Source organism: Sphaerodactylus townsendi, linkage group LG02 (assembly GCF_021028975.2).
Source record: "Sphaerodactylus townsendi isolate TG3544 linkage group LG02, MPM_Stown_v2.3, whole genome shotgun sequence".
Taxonomy (NCBI): Eukaryota; Metazoa; Chordata; class Lepidosauria; order Squamata; family Sphaerodactylidae; genus Sphaerodactylus; species Sphaerodactylus townsendi.
In genome coordinates, this window is record NC_059426.1 from 107,450,374 (window position 1) to 107,470,317 (window position 19,944).

The 19,944-nt window shown below is 42.4% G+C and overlaps 1 protein-coding gene across 4 annotated transcripts in view; it reads left to right on the forward strand.

The window, feature by feature from the left end:
- The window catches only part of PRR5L (proline rich 5 like), a 68,129-nt gene that overhangs the window by 42,121 nt on the left and 6,064 nt on the right, over positions 1-19,944 (forward strand). For 3 of the 4 annotated variants that reach the window (XM_048485145.1, XM_048485146.1, XM_048485147.1), the window contains 2 exons: positions 3,189-3,329; positions 4,971-5,097. In XM_048485145.1, the coding sequence (XP_048341102.1) occupies positions 3,189-3,329; positions 4,971-5,097 (268 nt within the window). The remainder of the gene's footprint in view (positions 1-3,188; positions 3,330-4,970; positions 5,098-19,944) is intronic. The other variant, XM_048485149.1, reaches the window with a different exon arrangement.

Here is a 19,944-nt window from a genome sequence, read left to right on the forward strand (position 1 = left end):
TGAAATCAAAGGCAAATTCTGGTTTGGTTCCTGATCATGCCTGTCCGCCATAAAGCAAGTGGACTGTTAGCCTGTCATATTTTTCAGAGTGTTGCATGCATATTTCATTTTGTTTGTTCTTTTATTTCCTTCGTTTTTTTAAAACCTAAACTTGTAGAGAACAAAGTGCAGAACTGCTCTGATGGAGAAGAGGTTCATACTGATATCACAAGTGTCAGTCAGTTAATTAACACTTGCAGCCTGTGTTGCATCCATCTTTTCTTCATGCCATGTTTAAGTTATGGAAACCTTTTGGTCAGTGATGCCAGTAGAGGTGTGCATTTGGATATGCTGAAGCGAAATGTCGAAAAAAAGGGTATACAAGCTGTATTATATATACAAGCTGAATTATATATATATATTATATATACAAGCTGTATTATATAGATAGAGATAGAGATATTATATATTATATAGATAGAGATAGAGACATTTTATATTTTTGACATTTTATATATATATAAAAAGCTGGCAATTTTCTTCTTTTTTGGCTTTTTTGAGTCCATTATGCCACATGGGGAATCTTTGCAGGGCTCTAGGAGTGGGTTTTTTCAAGGTAGAGGCACCAAATTTGCAGCATAGCTGCAGGTGACTCTACTCAGAAGAATCCCCAACTTTGTTAAAGACTGGGTTACTGGGTCCAATTTTATGGGCCTCTATTAAAAACAATGTAGAATCCATAGGGTCACCCTGTTTAAGGCACTTAAAATCAGACCCCCCTGACTCTATCTTTACCAGATTTTGCGGTGTTTCTAAGGAAAGTCACCTGCAGCTATGCTGCAAATTTGGTGTCTCTATCTTTGAAAAAAACACCATTTCTCAGAGCCCCACAAAATTTTTCTGTAGGGTTTAATAGATGCAAACATTTTAGATAGTAAAAAAAAGCAAATTCATCTTTTTTCAGATTTTCTGAAAATGTTCAGGTCTATTAAACTTGAATCTAAAAAATACTGAAAAAATTGGTGCACACTGTAGATGCCACACTCATTCTTCCCATTTCTTTGTATACAAAAACACTGGTGAAAATGTTTATAGGAATTTCCTTCATTGAAGTTAACTGATATTTTAAATGTGTCCCAAATTTGGAATAAAAGAGTAAGGACACACACACACACACACACACACACCCCTAGAGCAAGCACATTTATCACTTATTTGTGTTCACTTTATTGTGATTCTTTGGATCTTCCCTAGAAATAGGGGAAATGTAGATGGTTGGAGGGTAGATCTTCACGTACTATTTAGTTTAGAATTGTATTTCTCCTTGCCTGCACTGCTCTGTAAGCTTGCCATTGATGATAAGCTCAATGTAGACATTTACATTTGATCCTATATATATTCTTTTGTGTTGCAAAGATAAATGAAAATTATACTCTGATATTTAAGTCTTAAGATCAGACTGTGCAAGTAAATCCTGTTAATTTCAAGAGACTTCCTGTTTTACAAATCATTCAGGATAAGGTTTTAATTTCCATAAAACTGTGCGGCCAGTCAACATAAAACTTGGCATGGGATTATAATATTTACATAATCTTGAAAAGGGAATTAGGCTTTAATTTAGATTTGGAAAATTGATTTACTCCCCAAAAATTCATTTCAAGCTTAGTGTCATGAAAACTGGGAAGTACAATTAAAGAAGCAAGACTTTGATCATTCCTGTGTGACACAAAGGTTATTTTGAGTTAGCTGTGTTAAGGTTTGTAAATGCTGGTAGCAAACACAGTTATGGAATTTTAATTTTGGTTAGTCAAGTAAAAATAAGTTACAGAAATCACATTGGGAAACCGTTGGCTATGTATTAAACTAGAAGTTATGAGGAACTGAATATTATGAGGGAAAAGTGAGATGTTTAACTCCGCATTTTCCTTATAATAGTAATTCTTACCCTTTGTGTCTCTTACAAATTCTTCCTCAAATATGTTGTTGTTCTTCCATCAGACTCTAAAAATGAAAGTAAAGAATGTCTTGTGGGAAATAAAGATATTTGCAAACAAGCATAGATGATGTGGAAGGAGTCATGCCCACCTGTGATCTTTCCTGCCCATATGCCATCATCCCCAGCAAGTTATTCAGCAATCATGGGATTGAGGCTGTATGCTAGCCTAGGTGATAACACAGAGGACAATTCTGAGTAAATCCCATTCTTTAGTTTCCATGGTATAAAAGCATTCAAGATCAAGTAACCAAGGTGAATCAAATGAAGCTAAGATCCAGCCCCAACAGAAATTTCACCCTCCACCTTGTTCTGCTTTTGTCCCGATTTCCTTTCTGCCCATTAAAAACACCCTCTGTTAGTTAAAGAGGACAAAGCATTTTGCTACAGCAGACTGAACTTCAGAAACATTGGTTTTAGCTCTTATTTGCATTTTGATGAAGCTATTAATTGCAGCATTAACCCCATTATAAATTGATGATTAACAAACATTTCTTCCCTCGAGTTAGAGATTTGCTTCACTGCTTATGGTATGGTTAATTTTATGATTATTCCCATGGAGAATACGGGGCACAGTTTAACTTGGTTGTGAAATAAGAACATTTTTTAAAAGTATTGGGAGAAGAGTTAGAGAAAAATCCAGGCTGCTTAATCTTGGCATGAACTGGTTTGATGCAACAGTAAGTAACTGCATAGTTACCCATACATTGGGTAATCAAATACTGAATCTCTTTCAATTACAAGTAAATGTGTTGAAACATTGTAAACTCTTGTGTTACGATAGTCTTAAAATTGAACAAAAGGCAACAGAACACTAAAGAAATGTAGTGGCTTTCCCTCGTATTTTGATAAGGTTCAGAGTCTTTTGTGACCCTTCACAGGTATCCTCCCTAGTTTCCAATATTGAGGTTCCCTGCTTCTCACCCTGCATTCTTACTCTAATTGATATAAATATATCTCCACCCACATACTTGTAGCCAAGTTTATAATTCCTCAGGAGGGTCAGGTCAGACAGCTGCAATTTCTTTTTAATTTGTAACCAGTAATGTGCTTCATTCTGCCTCCCATTACTTATGCCCGTGTTCTTTTACAATATCGTGTCTTAACCCATGATGTTGCTTTACAGCGGTCCCACAAGATTTGTCAGTTTCTAAATACAGTTGAGTATTTCTCAATGCCAATAGATGCTATTTTTCATAATGTTTTGTATGTTTAGGGCCAAGAATTAACTATTCGCCAAATTGCCCTGCTTGGCTTCAGAGACTTGGTCTTATTAAGAGTGAAGCTGGATGAGATTCTTCCTCTGGTGCAAACCAAGGTCCCTCCTTCCATTGTCCAGATGCTGCTAATCTTACAGGTGGGACATGACCTATTTTCTGCTCTCTTATACTTGGAATGTGAAAATCTAGAAAAGTGTGTATACTTCAGGAGGCAGAAGGACCTGTGCGAACCAGAAAAGTACGTTTTTAAGGACACAAGGCTTCCTTGACTCCTGATGTGAAATTCTACCCCTGTTACTTTTTATGAATCTGAAACTTCACTGCACACAATTTATTAATTAGTCTTTATACTGTCATAGTGTGCATTTATATATATTTGTGTGTGTGTGTGTTCCATCTTAAAATCTGTGGGTAGGTATAGCTGAATGTGCTGCTTATTCATGTTTTGTCTACCTTCTCTTCAATTTCCTGCTCTAGACCCCTAATTGACACAAAGCCATGGCAACAGCTGGAAAGGGTTTGTTTTGCATTCTACCTCATATACCTTGGACTGTCCTTTTTAAAAGGTCTGAGTTGCCTTTGGCACAGTTGTCAAAGGGAAACTCCTCTCCCTTCAATTATGTGAGCCCATTGCATCCATCTTGAAGGGAGTTCCATTAAAGTTCCAGCTGTACGCCTGGTTTAGTTCTCTTGGCTACTTTACATGGAACACTTTGTCTATGAAAGTCCCTCATAGACTCATAGGAAAGTAAAGCCTTTATGATTTGAGCAGTTAGTTTAAGACTTGTCTCATCAGAGCTCTGTTGTTTCTCTTCTGTGACTACAGGATGCTGTAGTACGGTGGTTCTGATTACAGTGACTGATTTAGTGGATTGTTGATGTTGAGTTATTCAGGGATTGTAATGGGTTTATTTTGTTGTAAGCTGATTAGAGTAATCCTATGTAAATGGTGAAACTAAACATATTACTCTTTGGTGGTCATTGGTTCACTGCTCACATGGGGTAGTAGGTGAGTGGAACAGCTTACTTTTTTCTTACTGTTGTGCCAGTTACATCTTCATTCCTGGGTAAAGGATTCATAGGATTTTTTAAAAATTCCTGTAACTCCCAATAGTACAACATTGTATACATTCTAAATGCTCAGTCAAACACATGTATTAAGTTTCCAATTTTGTAGTTGAGAGGTCATATGTTTAATGTTAGATTGTCGGACTAGGCACTGGATGACTCAGATTTAAATCCCCATTTATTTATTTATTTATTTATCCATTCATTCATTCATTCATTCATTCATTCATTCATTCATTCATTCATTCATTCATTCATTCATTCATTCCCACTTTGTCATGGTAACTTACAGGATGGCCTTGGGCCAGTCACACACTCTCAGTCGGTTCTTGTGAGGATAAAACAGAGAAAGGAAAAATGACATTCTAATCTGCTTTGTGTCCCCATTGGGGAGAAAAGTGGGATATAAATACCTGAAATAATATAAAATTCCTATAACTCTTTCTTTTAAAAAGCTGAATAATTCTTCTGAAACTAATTCTAGGAGGGTGGCCCTGTTGGTCTGCAGTAGAGGTAGATTCAAATTCAGTAACCTCGGAGGTCAACAAGGTTTTCAAGGTATAAGCTCTTGAGAGCCAAATCACCCTTTTTCAAAAATGTTACTCTCTAAGGTGCTACTGGACTTGAATCTAGCTTTTCTGAAACTAATGATATAACAAATGTATATGTTAGATACATGTGATGTACGTGTATTGATGTTTTTGTTTCAGGGAGTCCATGAGCCTACAGGTCCCAGTAAGGCCTTCATGCAGTTGGAGGAGCTTGTTAAGCAGGTGGTCTCCCCTTACCTTGGTCTGTGTGAAGAACACTGCTTTCTTGGAAGCACCTGTGCCCTGGGTAAGATGCACCATGCTGAAGGATGGGGTCCATCCTGTCACTCAAACACTTCTAACCAGTGTAATCTGAAAATGTGTCCCGCCTGAATAAAGGGAATAGGGGGTGAAGGTTGAGAGTCGTTGTTTGTTTTAGAGTGTTAAAGGATACCAGTGTATATGTTTATCCCAGCACTGGTAAACAAATTACACAGAGTTTTGCATTTTTAGAAAATCAGTTTGGCCAGAAGCAGCCCATCAGGACAAAGGACACATGCATGTTCCACCACCCAATGATGCCTCATTTCTTGCCTTATACTTTGTCTGCAGTTGTTTCGTTGGCTATTGGTAAAAATCTGTTTTTAAGAAATCTTCTCATTTATTTTTAACATCTAAACTGCTGACCTGGGTTATCTTTGTTCAGTGTGTGAGCAAAGAACTTTCCTGCCCAAAGTTCACATGCTTTCCTGTTTGTGGATTCCCCTTTGTTTCAGCTGGTTCATCAGACACCACCCCCCCCCAACTGTTCACTGAGTTAGTTGGTTTTTAGTTTGCAGTGGTTGATAAGGACTTACCACTTTCATTCTATGTTGTGGGCAAGGAAGTGTCAGTAAGGACAGTAGATTAAGTGCTGGATTGGAGTCCAGTAGCACCTTATACACCAACAAGATTTTCAGAATATTTTATTGGTCTCTAAGGTGCTACTGGATTTGACTCTAACCATTCTACTGCAGACTAACCCAACCACCCTCTGAAACTAGCAGATTTATTGCCCATGTAAGCCAGTAGTATCTACTCTGTTTAGCAACAGTTCTTCAGGATCACTGGGAGAGTGTTTTTTAGACCTACTGTTTGACTGGAAGTGTTTAGATCTGAGATCTTTTGTACACAAACAGTATGTGTTCTGAGATACCCAAAACATTGGCCATAACTCCTCTTTAGATCTAGTTCTTCAGTGAGAGTACCAGTGCAGTTCAGTAGATAGGGCTTTGTGCCTACAACACATCTCTTCGATGCATCATTCTAAGCACATCTTTTTTTCTGGTATCTATCTTGTCTCCTTGCCCATCTCTTAGACATCCTACTTAAAAGAAATATATCCATGCCAGTTTACATAAAAGTCATCTGTGCTAACAGCTGTGCTCATAGCGTGCAAATACCAAGAGTCCATGGCTTGTGTATACCACTTCTGTGGTGTTGCTGCAAGAGTCATTAGCAGATCTAAATGTGATATGTGTGTAAGTCACATGGGTAAGCTACTTTTAAAATGACACATCACTTTAAAGTTGAGCCTTGCTGTAGCAAAAAGAGAAAATAGAAGCATGCCCTGTCTTTTTAATATACAAGGATTCTCCGCTGTCTTTGTAGAAAGAGAGAATGCAGATTAGCTGGGAAACAGAATGACAAATATAGATGTTTTCTTGCATGTTGAATACATTTAAGCAGCTACCCCTGACTTACTGTGATATATTTTGCATGGGTTGAATGGATGTGGTCGTACAGTGATTGCTGTTTGTCTAAATCAAAGATGTTATTTTCCCATTCTAGCTGTCTTCCTTCTCTTGAGGTACCCTTTCTTCTACTTGTAGTATGTTTCTAAATCAGTTGTGCCGGATACTTCTTAGATGCAGCCACAGTGTCCAATCCCCTACACATATTTACTTACAATCCTGGTGTAACTGAATTCACAAGAAACTTCTACATATGCAATCCTTGATTCATAGTTGTTGTCTTTGCCTTAAGAACTGTTTGTTAGGAGCTACAAATAAGTCTCTCCATTTCCTGTGTCTTTCTGAATGTCACCTTCTGGGCCTTCTGCTTTCTGCCTGACTTGTAAAAAAAGCAAAATGGTACTAGACACTAAGTTGTCAGTACATATCTCCAACCAGCTAGGTGTAGTTTTCACAGAAGAAATCTAATCACTGTACAGCTTGCTGTTCACAGTCAATAAACTCATGCCCTTTACCCCATAGAAGGAAAATAATCCAAAGAGTACAGGGACTTGCATGATGCTAAAATGGTTTGTTTGCAATGTAGCCATGTGATTCTTGTGAAACTCTCCAGCTATCTTCATGTCTGCCAATAAAACAAGCATTGGTGTCATAAAGCATAGTTTTATGTACTCTGTGGCCTTGAAAGGACTTGTTTGTTCAAAATCACATCGGGCTTCAATGCAGAAGTTGTATGCAGCTCCCAGTGCTAAGTGTATAGGTGCACATGTGCAGTGAGTGGTTTTCCTGGTGCAATTCTTAGTGAGGGCTGCAATTTGGTCAGCTTGACCTCACTAACTGTGAGACTGGAAATGGCCTGAAATGACCCAAGTGAAGATATTTGTCATGTTGAGGGGGCATCTTGCAAACACAAGTTAAAAAGACTAAATAACAGTGTGAATCAGTCTTTAATGTCAGCTGTCCTCATGTAGTCTCTTGGTCTCAAGAACACTGTTCAGGTAGATTGGGAGAGGTAAAAATTCTATCATTTCTTTCATTTGTAAACCATTTTTTTCCAAGCATGTTTCCCCATTTATTATAAAGCTTTATTTTGACAATTAAATGCTTTGATTCTGGAAATTTTTTTAAAAAGTTTTTCATTTCACACAGCAATGGCAAAACATCTGATTGTTTATTTGCAAGAATTCCCTGTGTAGCATTGTCAAAGTTGAGCTTGTTGCTACTTTGCAGGTGCCTTGGCAGATAGCTATAGATGCATCACCTTTGTTCAAGTTTACTAAAAAGCATGTTATTCCTGTGTTTCAAAATGTACCTGGATGCTACGAAGCACCTTCACAACTCTGTCCAGATGTGACCTTGCTTATCCTTCTTGAGTCTTCCTGTCATGCCTGGTCCCTTGTATATGCTCACCATTTAGGAAGGATTCCATGTGTGCTTCAGCAGCACAGTCAGGGGGTTAAATGAGCCAGTGAGACTAGTTTGCATAATTCACCCAGACTGGTTTGCCACTTCAAACTTAAGATTTGTGCAAAGAAAATGAGATTTGTTGAAGACAGCTTATTGCCATGCTACTGAATGAAAAAGGGCCTTGGATCATAAACAACATTCATGTACCTGCCTTACGCTAAATCAGACCATTGGTGTATGAAGCTTAGTGTTATCTATTGCAATTGGCAACAGCTCTTCAGGGTCCTGGACAGAGGTCTTTCACATAACCTACCACCCGCTCCTTTCAAATGGAGTCTCAAAGGTTTGAACTGAGCACTTCCTGTGTTCAAAGCAGGTGCTCTATCACTGAACCATAAGCTCCTACCCAAGACATACAAGCCTCCATCTCTGAATCCACTTGAACATACAGAACGTGACAGTTTCAACACAAGCCCCCCATGTTTCAATGTTGCATTTCTTTGAATCAAACCCATGGTTATGTATTTTTGCTCCACTTTGCCTTGTCACACTACATTTTTTTCGTGAAAGACATATACAGTTCTCATTGTGATTAATAAATCAGGCTTTGTACATTATAGATATGTAAGTATAAATTGCATGCAGAAATTATACTGCATGCATACTCAGCACAAAGAAGTCTACAAAACCAAGAATGACAATGGCAAACTGAAATGAGTGGTGAAAATATAAACAAATAGAAAAAGAAATGAAACGGCAAACATGCATTCATTGCTAATGCAAAGTAAAAAGGATAAAATGGACTGCTGTGTCAGAATTGTTCAGTATGCATATCACTGAAGGACAAAAGGCACCAGATTAACAGGCCTAGTTAATTCCCCCCATTGTCTTAACCATCTGTGTGAGGGTGCTGCTGCTCTGTATCTCCCACAGCATAAACCAGGTAGTGTTGGTGGTGGAAAGTGCTGTCAAGTCACAGCTGATTTTTGACACCCCCGCTTTAAGGTTTTCAAGGGGAGAGATATTCAGAAGTGGCTTGCCACTGCCTGCCTCTGTGGCACTAGCTTGGATTTCCTTGGTAGTCACCCATCCAAATACTAATTGGGGCCAACCTTGCTTCCATGATCCGATGAGACTGGCTAACTAGTCTGGGCTAACCAGGTCAGGGCAATACCTAGTAATATTTACTTAAAGAAGGACATAATGTAACTTAAGTGCATTTAGCATTTCCTTGTCCCTTGCAAATAGTAGTCAGTGAATTGGAGCAGGGACATTTTGACTGTTGCATGATGTTTCTTTAACTAGATGTTACTGGGAAAGACATTGAGTCTTTAGAGCCAACAATATTTCTGTTCCTTCATCGGTGGCATTCTTAACTGCAGAGCTGTACAATATTTCCACCTACTGGCAGACTGAAGACAAATATGCATTACACTTTTGTTCTGTGAATGGATTTTGAATGAAACCATCATAAATAGTCATATCTAAATAGTTCAGTATTTCAATCTCTGTGTATCCAATATTTCTTACTGAAGAGTCTCAACTATTGAAGGATCATTTGGTCTGAATGAAAATCCAGCTATTATCCCTGGGGTGACAGTGACTAGCAGCTACTGAAGGGCTAACCAGAGGAACCTTTCACATGGCTTGTTAATAAGATTCTAAGCTTGGACTTGGAAGTTCCATCTATTTTGCATCCCATGGGCAACATATATTATACCTTTTAGTAATAGAGTCTTAATAGCATCAGTTTAATTTTGCCTCTCAAGTTCTGGTTTGTTGATTTTTCTGTCTATATGTTTTCTTAGCCTTCTTCCTTCCCTGGACAGTTTTTCAGTATTTTGTCTTCTTGCCAGTCTTTTTGACCAGTTGTTCTGTAACTAATTAATCTGCTGTTATTGGTGTCTTTTTTCAAAACACTTTCACTTTTTTGCTTTTGGAGCTCCTCTTGCTTATCTTATCAATATTATTTTATTATTTGTTTGTTTGTTTAATTCATTCATTTATGTCCCATCTATCTCCTCAGCGGGAACCTAAAGCCAGAGGTGTATCGGGGGGAATGGTGCCTGGGGGCAACAACTGCTCCGGGTGCCACTCCTGTACCACCCCCGCAGCCCACTTGAGCTGGGGGGCAGCAGCAGCTGCCAACCGACCCCTCCCACTCAACCTCCATCAGTGCCGGCCCTGCTGCCTCACCTTTGAGGCAGCAGGGCTAGCACCAATGGATGTTAAGCTGGGGGGAGGCAGCAGCAGTCAGTGGGCCCGTGGCTTGCTGCAACCTGCCAGCTGTTGCCACCCACCCAGTTCAACCTCCAGCAGCGCTGGCCCTGCTGCCTCATCTTCAGAGGTAGCAGGGCTGGCATGAATGGAGGTTGAGCTGGGGGGTGGGGTGGCAGCAGCTGATGAGCCCGTGTCTTGCTGCAACCACTGGCTGCTGCCTCCCCCCTCAATTTCCATCAACGCTGGCCTGCTGTCTTGTCTTAGGCCTCTTGTGGGGCCAGGCCAAGGGAGACCCAGTGGGCCTGCAGAAGGCCATTTTGCACCTCCCACATGACCAAATTGGTGGCGCCTGGGGTCATGGGTGCCTGGGGGCACCAGGTCATTACTGACCTATGGGGTGACATCACTTCACAAAATTTACTAGGCAGACTATGTTTCCTGCATGGTTTGCCACTGCTTTCCCTAGTCGTCTTTACCTTACTTGGTACTCATTTTATTGATCTCAGAAGAATCGATGGCTGAGTCAACCTTGATCCAGCTACCTGAAACAAACTTCCATCGAGACTGAACTCAGGTCATGAGCGGAGCTTTGACTATACTACTGCAGCCTGTGCCATGGGTATCTCATAATACTCTGATTTTTCCTTTTGATAATTTTCTGAAGTTCATCTTTTTACATGTCATGCTGATTCTGATCATCTTGCTAGATCTTCTTGTAATCTTTTTTTCAGTGTTGGTCTTCAATATTCATTATCCATACTTCTTTGTGATTACACTGAGTCTTTTGATGCTGTTGCATTTCTTGTTTCTCGTATATGGTGTTTTAGTATTATATTCTTGCAGTGACGTAGTTCCAATGGGGTGGGGGGGTGGGCGCGACGCCTCAGGCATGCACTGGTACGGGGGTGTGGTGGGGGCATTCCATGGCGGGGGCAGGCAGGGGCTTGACAGGGGCACCGGGTGCACATGTCCCCCAGGCACAGTTCTCCCTCGCTCTGCCCCTGCATTCTTGTGAATTGCCATTCTGTGTCCTGTTAGTTCCAATTGCTTTTCTATGTCGTTACTATTTTTCCCATTCTATTGCTTTGATTATTTTTATATTTATCAAACCATTTGATTCCTCATTTTTTTGGACCATTTCTCTCTCTCTGATCTTCTCTGAGTTGGTTCATGCATAAGGCCAATGACTTGCTTTTGCAAATTGCTTCTTATGCAGCTTGTAGTTTTCCAGTTCATGGAACTGCAGTTGTGGTCTTGCATAAGTTTGTAGCTCCAGTGTTAATGTTCCTCATCTGTGCAGACTATTTATGTGAGAAATCATGTATGTAAGGGCACCAGAGGTAAAACACTGGAAGATGAAAAGCACCAGCTCTCAAATAGTCAGCCATTCCTTTTTTTTTGTACTCTGCTTTCTTTCTTTTCTTTTCTTTTTTGGCTCATCATTTCATCTCACTAATTTTATGAGAATGCCAGATCTTTTCGGAGGGATTGCTGTAAATTGCTATATATACTGAGTGTCCCTGAGCTGTAAACTCTTTGTGTGCAATGGCTCACCAACTGGGTCAAAAGCTTTTTCCTCATGCTAACATTTCTATTAACATTTTCTTATGCCAATAAAGGCTTATGAATGAAAGATATATTTTTCTAAATAAATATATAAATGGCCAAATGTGAGGAGAGATATTGTTCAGGAGTTCACTGTTACTCAGGAGACGTTTGCTTTGATGCAGTAGCATAAGGGAATAACTCAATAAGTGAGCAGAGAGGTCTTGCCGTGACTCTGGGGTAAAAAGTCAGAATAGTTTTTCCATCTGCCAAAGCTATGGTTCCAGGCCCAACCTGTTATCTATTTTTAGTCTACCTTATCTGATGAACCTATTAATCTATTTCCTCTGGTTGCTTAATTTGGAACGACAAATTACTGATTGTCTGGCTGTGGAAAAATATGTAGGCTGAAGGCCAGACTAGTGCAGGGTTATGGAACAAAGTCTTCAGTGTTTTGCTTTCTCCTGGCTTTGTTGCTTTGGTTTGACCATTACAGGGTTTTGGAAGAGATCTTCCTGGAATGCATCACCTTCAAGATATGCTTTTCCAGCTGGTTTTTATTACCTTGGTTCCAAGTTGGAAGGGACTGTTGGAATCACTGAGTTGAGACCTCTGAACAAACAAGATACATGGGAAACCACTGCAAAATATAATTTTGAAAAGTGGGATCATATGCTGGCTTAGCAGAATGTAGCTTTTGAATTCTTTCCTCATCTTGTCTGATTGAAGTAAATAAACTTGGCAGTTTGAACAGGCTGTAACCCATAAAACCTTAACAGCACAGGAGAACCTGGTTACATATATTAGACGTTCCAGTTCTCTCTCTCTTTCTCAGGCCCATAACGTTTCTGCCAACCTATATCCTCATACATTGCACTAGAGCAGTGGTGGCGAACCTCTGGCGCTCCAGATGTTGTGGACTGCAGTTCCCGTCGGCCCCTGCCAGCATGGCCAATTGGCCATGCTGGCAGGGGCTGATGGGGGTTGTGGTCTGTGGCATCTGTAGTGCCAGAGGTTTGCCACCATGGCACAAGAGGATCCTTGACTGTGTGGCAGACCTCCCTCCTGGGACGGACACAGTTGCTGCCAGTACGGGTGCCAAGGAGGGCCATTTTCTGCCTGAGCGCCGCTGTCGGTCAGAGGAGGGGGTGCTCTCCTCAAAAGACACCCAACAGGGGGCATTCCTTGAAAATGCTGGGGGGGGGGGAAGAATTGGGACTAATGAAAGGAAACACTTCTTCACGCAACGTGTGATTGGTGTTTGGAATATGCTGCCACAGGAGGTGGTGATGGCCACTCACCTGGATAGCTTTAAAAGGGGCTTGGACAGGTTTATGGAGGAGAAGTTGATCTATGGCTACCAATCTTGATCCTCTTTGATCTGAGATGGCAAATGCCTTAGCAGACCAGGTGCTCGGGAGCAGCAGCAGCAGCAGAAGGCCATTGCTTTCACATCCTGCACGTGAGCTCCCAAAGGCACCTGGTGGGCCACTGCGAGTAGCAGAGAGCTGGACTAGATGGACTCTGGTCTGATCCAGCAGGCTCTTTCTTATGTTCTTATGTTCTTACATTTCATTGCTACAACCAGCCTAATCCTATGAGCTGCCATGGTGGGTCCCATTATTAGGCATAAGCACATAATGTTAATCCAGCTTCAGCCCGCTCACAGGATAACAAGACTATTCTCTGCTTATCTATTAAGTATTACTGATGTGTTGCTGATGAGTGTCTGATGGGATGGAAGAGTGGCAGAACAGGGGTTTTCTATCCCCTCTGATTAACATCCTGTAGGGTTTTTTGCCCATAACTATTGAAGCCCAATTCATGCATATCTATAATAGATAAGGAAGACACAGAGCTTTAGAAATACTGCTTTTATCTGACCCATTTGCAGGGCATTTTAGGATGCTGTTTTTGCATGACGAGGCTTACTCATGTCCAGAATTGCATCATCCATTTTTTCCTAACATTGTCAGCATTGTCTTCTGCTTCATTATTTCAGGGAGTTAAAATTATTTTTGAAGTTAAATAGATTACTCTTCTGCTCTGGCAACACTTTGTGACCATTCTTAGCATGAACAATGACCATAGACCAAGAGCCCAGGAGTTCAGTGCTATGACACCTAAGGGAACATTTCCCATTTGCTACTCAAAATGTGATGGCAAAAGATCTATTGGTTGGAATGCATTCTGTCAACCTTACTGTAGAGTAACAGTGGGGAACCTCTGTGTGGGCAGAGACACTGCCTGCTGTGACTTTGTTCTTAAAGGCACAGTATGGAGTCTTGCTTTTGATCATAGTGAGTCTATAACTAAGCTGGAAAGCCTAGTCTTAGGAGAATTTCACTTCATAATCTTTAGAAGCAAGACCTTTTCTTTCTTGCCCTATTTCCATGCTTGCTTGCTCTCTATGTTCTCTACTTCACTGACAGATGCTAGAGCAGGTCCCTTTCTTAGCTTAAAACAAAAATGTTGAGGCTGGAGTGCTGGAGGTGTCTGGTGAGGGAGGTCAGACTTCTGTCGGGCCCCTGCAGGCCCAGCTGGCCTTTTTGGGTGGGTGGGGGGAGGGAGGGATGGGTTATGCTGGACCCCTACAGTCCCTTCTGACCTCTTTGGGTGGTGGGAAGGGAGAGGAAAGAAGGCTTCTGCTGAACCCAGGCCCTCCATGGTCCCCCACCCTCCATGGTCCACTTACCTTTACAGTGCGGCAATGGTCTTGGGCAGCCTGGCAGAGCCAGGCCTCCTTCCATCCTTGGCCCGCCCCCACTCCTAAGGAGCAGTCTGTTGGGGTGAGGCCTAGCTCAGGGGGAAGGGAGAGAAGTGTGGGGGCAATTTTGTGCTCCCACGTGACTTAATGTGGGGGTGCCTGGGGCAATTGTCCCCGGATGTCCCCATTATATCTTCGCCACTGCTTGAGAGAACTTTACTTGAGACCTGCTGCTTTAAAAAACTGAAATAAAGAGCTCGGCCTACTGGTGTGACTTAAATACAATCAGTTATCTCTCTTTGTTTCTTTAACGTTATGTTACTTCTTCAATGTTTTATTACTCCTTAACAACAGGAAATGATGAGGAGAAGCTACTTATCTTGAGAGGCATAGTTCATAATTTCCCATAATCTACATTTAACACTGATGAGTAGTAATGTTTGAAAATATATATCTTCTGTTTACATATTAGACATTGGCTTGTAGAGTCCGTTAGTAATTCCAGCACAGTCTTCTAGTAGAGTAGCCTATCTGGAACATAGTATGTTACCAGGCCAAGGGTGGTGGCAGGTGTGTGCGTGCGTGTGCGCAATGTGGATTTTGCAGCTGAGGAATCTGTTTTAATATTTGTGGGTTTTGCACCTTGATAAGTATTTATCATGTGTACTTATGAGCTTCAAAGCAAGCTACCCGTATTGTTAGCAGTCATGATACTGCTTATTTAAAATTCAAATTTGAATAACCCCCAACCCACAATGCAGCATTTGGCAAATTTACATTGTACCCAGTGACGTAGGTATAGATTTTTTATGGGGGGGGGGGTCTGACCCATTTGCCTTCCTCCCATAAAAATTACTATCCCCCACCCTGAAACAGCATCATTTTCAATGTTTAAACTGGGGACCTCAGATTCTCCCTTTAAATCCATGCCAAAGGGGGTGGATTTAAAAGGACAATCTGGGGAAATTTTGGGGGGGGTGCCTGCTGTCATGAGTGCAATTGTTAAGCTAGCAGCACCAAACTTTCAGGGTATCTTTAGGAGACTCTCCTGATGATACCACCCAGATTTGGTGAAGTTTGGTTCTGGGGGTACAAAGTTATGGATCCTCAAATGTGTAGTCCCCATCTCCTATTAGCTCCCATTGGAAACAATGGAAGATGGGGCACCCCATTTGGGAGCCCATAACTTTGGACCCCCTGAACCAAACCTCACCACACCTGGATGGTATCATCAGGAGAATCTCCGAACAAATCCCTGAAATTTTGGTGCTGCTAGCCTAAAAACTATGCCCCCTGCAGGCCAAAAACAAATAAACACTAAAAATTACAAAAAACCCACAAATGGGGGGGGCGGAGCTTTGGACATGTAATGGGGGGGTTGAACCCATGAACCCCCACTTACCTACGTACCATTCTGGATGATGTAAAGGTTTAACAGTTTTCACAGTTAAATGTCAGAATTCAAAAATCCACTGGATATTTTGACTGCAAATAGTGCAAAATGTATTCAGTAGCTACTGTAAAAAGTTAATGTTGGATATCAACTAGTTGGTTTTAATAATACTGACAATATTTTTGTGACAAACTCAGTTTTACGACTTCACAGATCAGTTTACTCAGTGCTATTTTGCATTTATAATCATGCTGATTTAAGTAATGGCAAAAGGTCAGAATTTTCTTCTCTTAAGTATAGACCAATGTGTTGTGCCTGATTCTGTAACTGTGAATGTACAGCAAGGGACTGACACTTTACTAATTAAAAAATTAAAGGTGATCACATTTTGCACTACAGGTCAGGACTAAAGTAGACAGGTAAAATACAATTTTAAAAACCCTAACTAACTCTGTGGTGATACAGTTCAGAATGATTTCAGAATTTGATTTTTGTAGTCCAGAATTCCCCAGCCCATCATGAGCTCAGTTTACACCTGTGCAGTTTTGGGCTTACCTGGTGATAAATTCATCTAGACTTCCATATTTGCTTTTCAATCCAAATTTGCCTGCCAACTGCAGAGCATCCTGATTACCTGGGATCTCTGAATGCACACAGAGTTCATCTCATATGGATCTGTACTCATGGAACACTGTTCTTAGCATGTGCAGTAGCAGCCCAAGCATAAAAATACCAAGAGAATGTAATTACTCCAATCCTTGCACTTGGGAAGTGCTTTGTTGGTGCTGAAGCTCAAAAGCTTTGCCAATACCTTTTTGTGGATAGGGGTAGTGATGAGAGGGGACTCTTCCAGGCACCATTGTACTTCTGATAACATTACAGTGAGATTGAGTTTCATTTAATGCGGACACGAGTTAACTGGTTTTAGTTACTGCATTCTATATCATGACTGGGGAACAGGCCAGTTAGTGTTCTACCAAGGCCTTACACATCTTGATCTCTAGCTTGTCTGCCTACAATTTACTGCCTACAATTTACTATCCCACCCCCCACTTCAACACCAGAAGCAATTTCTGAAGTGTTGCTACCGTACAATGTATGGCAGTGACTTTTTCTAGGTGTGTTGCATGTCTCTCATTGATGTTTACTTGGAATGTCAGATGACTTTTTTTACTTATACAGAACTTCTTGCAGAAATATGTTCTTTCCTGCAAGAACATGAAGTATCTCCTTAGGAGAAAAACAGATTCCAATTTTTCTGTCACAACTGGCAAGAAGAGTCAGAGTATAGTACTTTCCAAGTTTTAGCAAAATTTGAAATTTGAAAACTGCAAAAAAAAGTGGGAGAGGGGCAAAAACATTTGGGGATGAGAAATCTGGCTGCTCATGCCCCTTGCCTGGGGACTGGGGGCATGAATCCACCTGTGGAAGTGGCATGCAGTTGCTCCAGCAGATTTGTCCTCCTGGGCCATTAACTCTGGTGACCACCGGAATGTGGCAGCTGCTGCCTCCTCAACACTGAAATGTGGCACTGAATGCTGCTCCAGCGCCCCAGTGCCCCCACCCTTGGTGTAGTGTTACCGCTACTGCTCAGGTAACTTTAAGTGATTTCAGCTCAGGCAACGTAGTGAGGCACAGAAAGCTGGTGTTCTTGGAAAACAGAATATTTTATTCGAAAGTGGTCGCTACAGCTCAGGCAGGGGAATCGCGCTCTCGTAGCCAAGCGCAGAACCTTTTATACACAAAGATCAAAAGAGGGCAAGGGGGCAGGTAAGGGGGCAGGTCCCTTACCTTCCAACAGTAAAGAAACATTAACACATAAAAGAAAGGTACAGTTACAACAACTTTGTGAATGGGACCATGAGATCTCGCTGTCAGGTGTCTTCCCGCAAGACTTTAAGATAGTGCAGAAACAGGGAGCGGAGAGTGTCCATTCATAAAACTGGGTGAGGCTGTTAACGCACCCAGGTATCTGGTTATCAGATGGGCTGCTTCCTTGAGTCATGTCCTGAGGCTCCCGCGCCTCAGTCCTGCAACAAAAGAAAGTTCAAATGGTCCAATAGTGATCTTGGCGCGTTCTTCAGTGGCTGGAATATCTGGGGTGCCGTCATCAGATTCAATTTGTAATTCCAAAAGGGTCTTTGTTTTTGCTAAAGAGATTTACCGGTGTTGTCCCACACTGAATTCCAAGACTAACTTCCTTGGGTCTTATATCAGCTGCTACAAGCTATTACTTTTACTAACATAAAAATATCTAAAATAACATTTCTAATTTAATCACTAGATGCAATCCTACAGAACTTACAATATATTAGAAGAGCACAAACAAGAATGAGACCGTCGCCTTGGGCGAAGTCGCGCCCCCAGGTTTCGCGTGCCTCCACTGATCACGAAAACAGGGCCGGGGTGGCGGCGTGGCAATGCTCATCTGGGAGTCTATTCCTTTTAGGGCTGCCCCCGTCCCAGAGATCGCCGGCATTGAGTGTGTCGGCCTGGAGTGGTTGGCATTGGAGAAGTTGGTTGTCCTCCTGGTGTACCGGTCGCCTAGCGCCCCGGGAGACAGCCTGCCGCAGCTTCTGGAGGTGGTGGCTGACTGGGCATTGCGGTTCCCCAGACTTCTTGTTCTGGGGGATTTCAACGTCCATTTTGACGATGCCTTGTGTACGGTGGCTGCGGACCTGGTGTCATCCATGGCGACACTGGGCCTCTCCTTGATAAATTCTGGCCCCACTCATGAAGGGCCCGGCCACCGCTGGATTTGGTCTTTGGGATGGGTGTTGGCGATGAAGTGCATTATCCTCTATTGATAGAGAGTGCCATGTGGTCTGACCATTATGCTTACTGAAGGTCCGGGTGGACATGCCGTAGTTTACCCTGTCTAGGCGGCCAGGCGGTTATGCCGCCAGCGGAGACTATGGATCCCTATTGGATTCACCTAGATGCTCCTGCGGGACCCTGAACCCACCGGCACCCTCGATGAGCAGGTAGCGGACTGGAATGCCCGTCTATATAATGCCATCGAGGTTATTGCTCCCCGACGCCCTCTGCGCCCCTGTTCTCGGCTAGCCCCGTGGTATACTGAGGAGCTACGCTGTATGAAACGGGAGCTTAGATGGCTTGAGCGAGTGTGGAGGAAGTTTTGTGACGAGGCTGCACGAGCATCTTATAGGACGTTTATGAAAGCCTATGAGATGGCGACGAAGGAGGCGAAGAGGGAGTGTTTCTCCTCCTCTCTCGCATCTGCTAGCTCTTGCCCGGCACAACTGTTTCATATCATTCGGTCCTTTACCTCTTTATCTGAGGGTTCTAAAAATGATCAATTGGCTATTGGCTGCGAGGCATTTATGAGCTATTTCGCAGATAAAGTCGCATCGCTCCGCCAAGACCTTCCTGCCACCTTAGAGACAATTAGTGAACTGGAGGCTCCCTTGCCATCTCCTGGGCAGTGTTTGACCCAGTTCTCCCTGCTCTCTGAAGCCGCTGTTGACAGGGTCCTGGCTGCTGTTAGACCAGGGGTAGGGAACCTGCGGCTCTCCAGATGTTCAGGAACTACAATTCCCATCAGCCCCTACCAGCATGGCCAATTGGCCATGCTGGTAGGGGCTGATGGAACACCTGACTAATCTGGAGAGCTCACGGGGATTCCCCTACCAGATATCGATTGATCTTCAACTACCTGTCCTCTGGATCCATGCCCCTCCTGGCTTATTAAAGCCTGCTGGGTGGAGCTACGACCCCACCTGTTGAACATCATCAATAGCTCCCTTGAGCAAGGAGTTTTTCCAGGTGGGTTGAAGGAGGCAGTGGTCCGCCCACTCTTAAAAAGACCGCTGTTAGATCCTGGTGATCCGGCCAAATACCGCCCCGTCTCGAATCTTTCGTTTCTGGGGAAGGTAATTGAGAGAGTGGTGTTGGAGCAGCTTCAGGGCTTTCTGGAGGACTCAGCGACTTTCGATCCCTTCCAGTCCGGCTTCCGTGCTGGGCATGGGACGGAGACTGTTCTCATCGCTGTCACAGATATGCTCTGTATGCAGCTTGACCAAGGCGGATCGGCGCTGTTGGTGTTATTAGATCTTACCGCAGCGTTTGATGTGGTCGATCACGACCTTTTGACCCACCGCCTGGCTGCTTCTGGGGTGCGTGCACTGT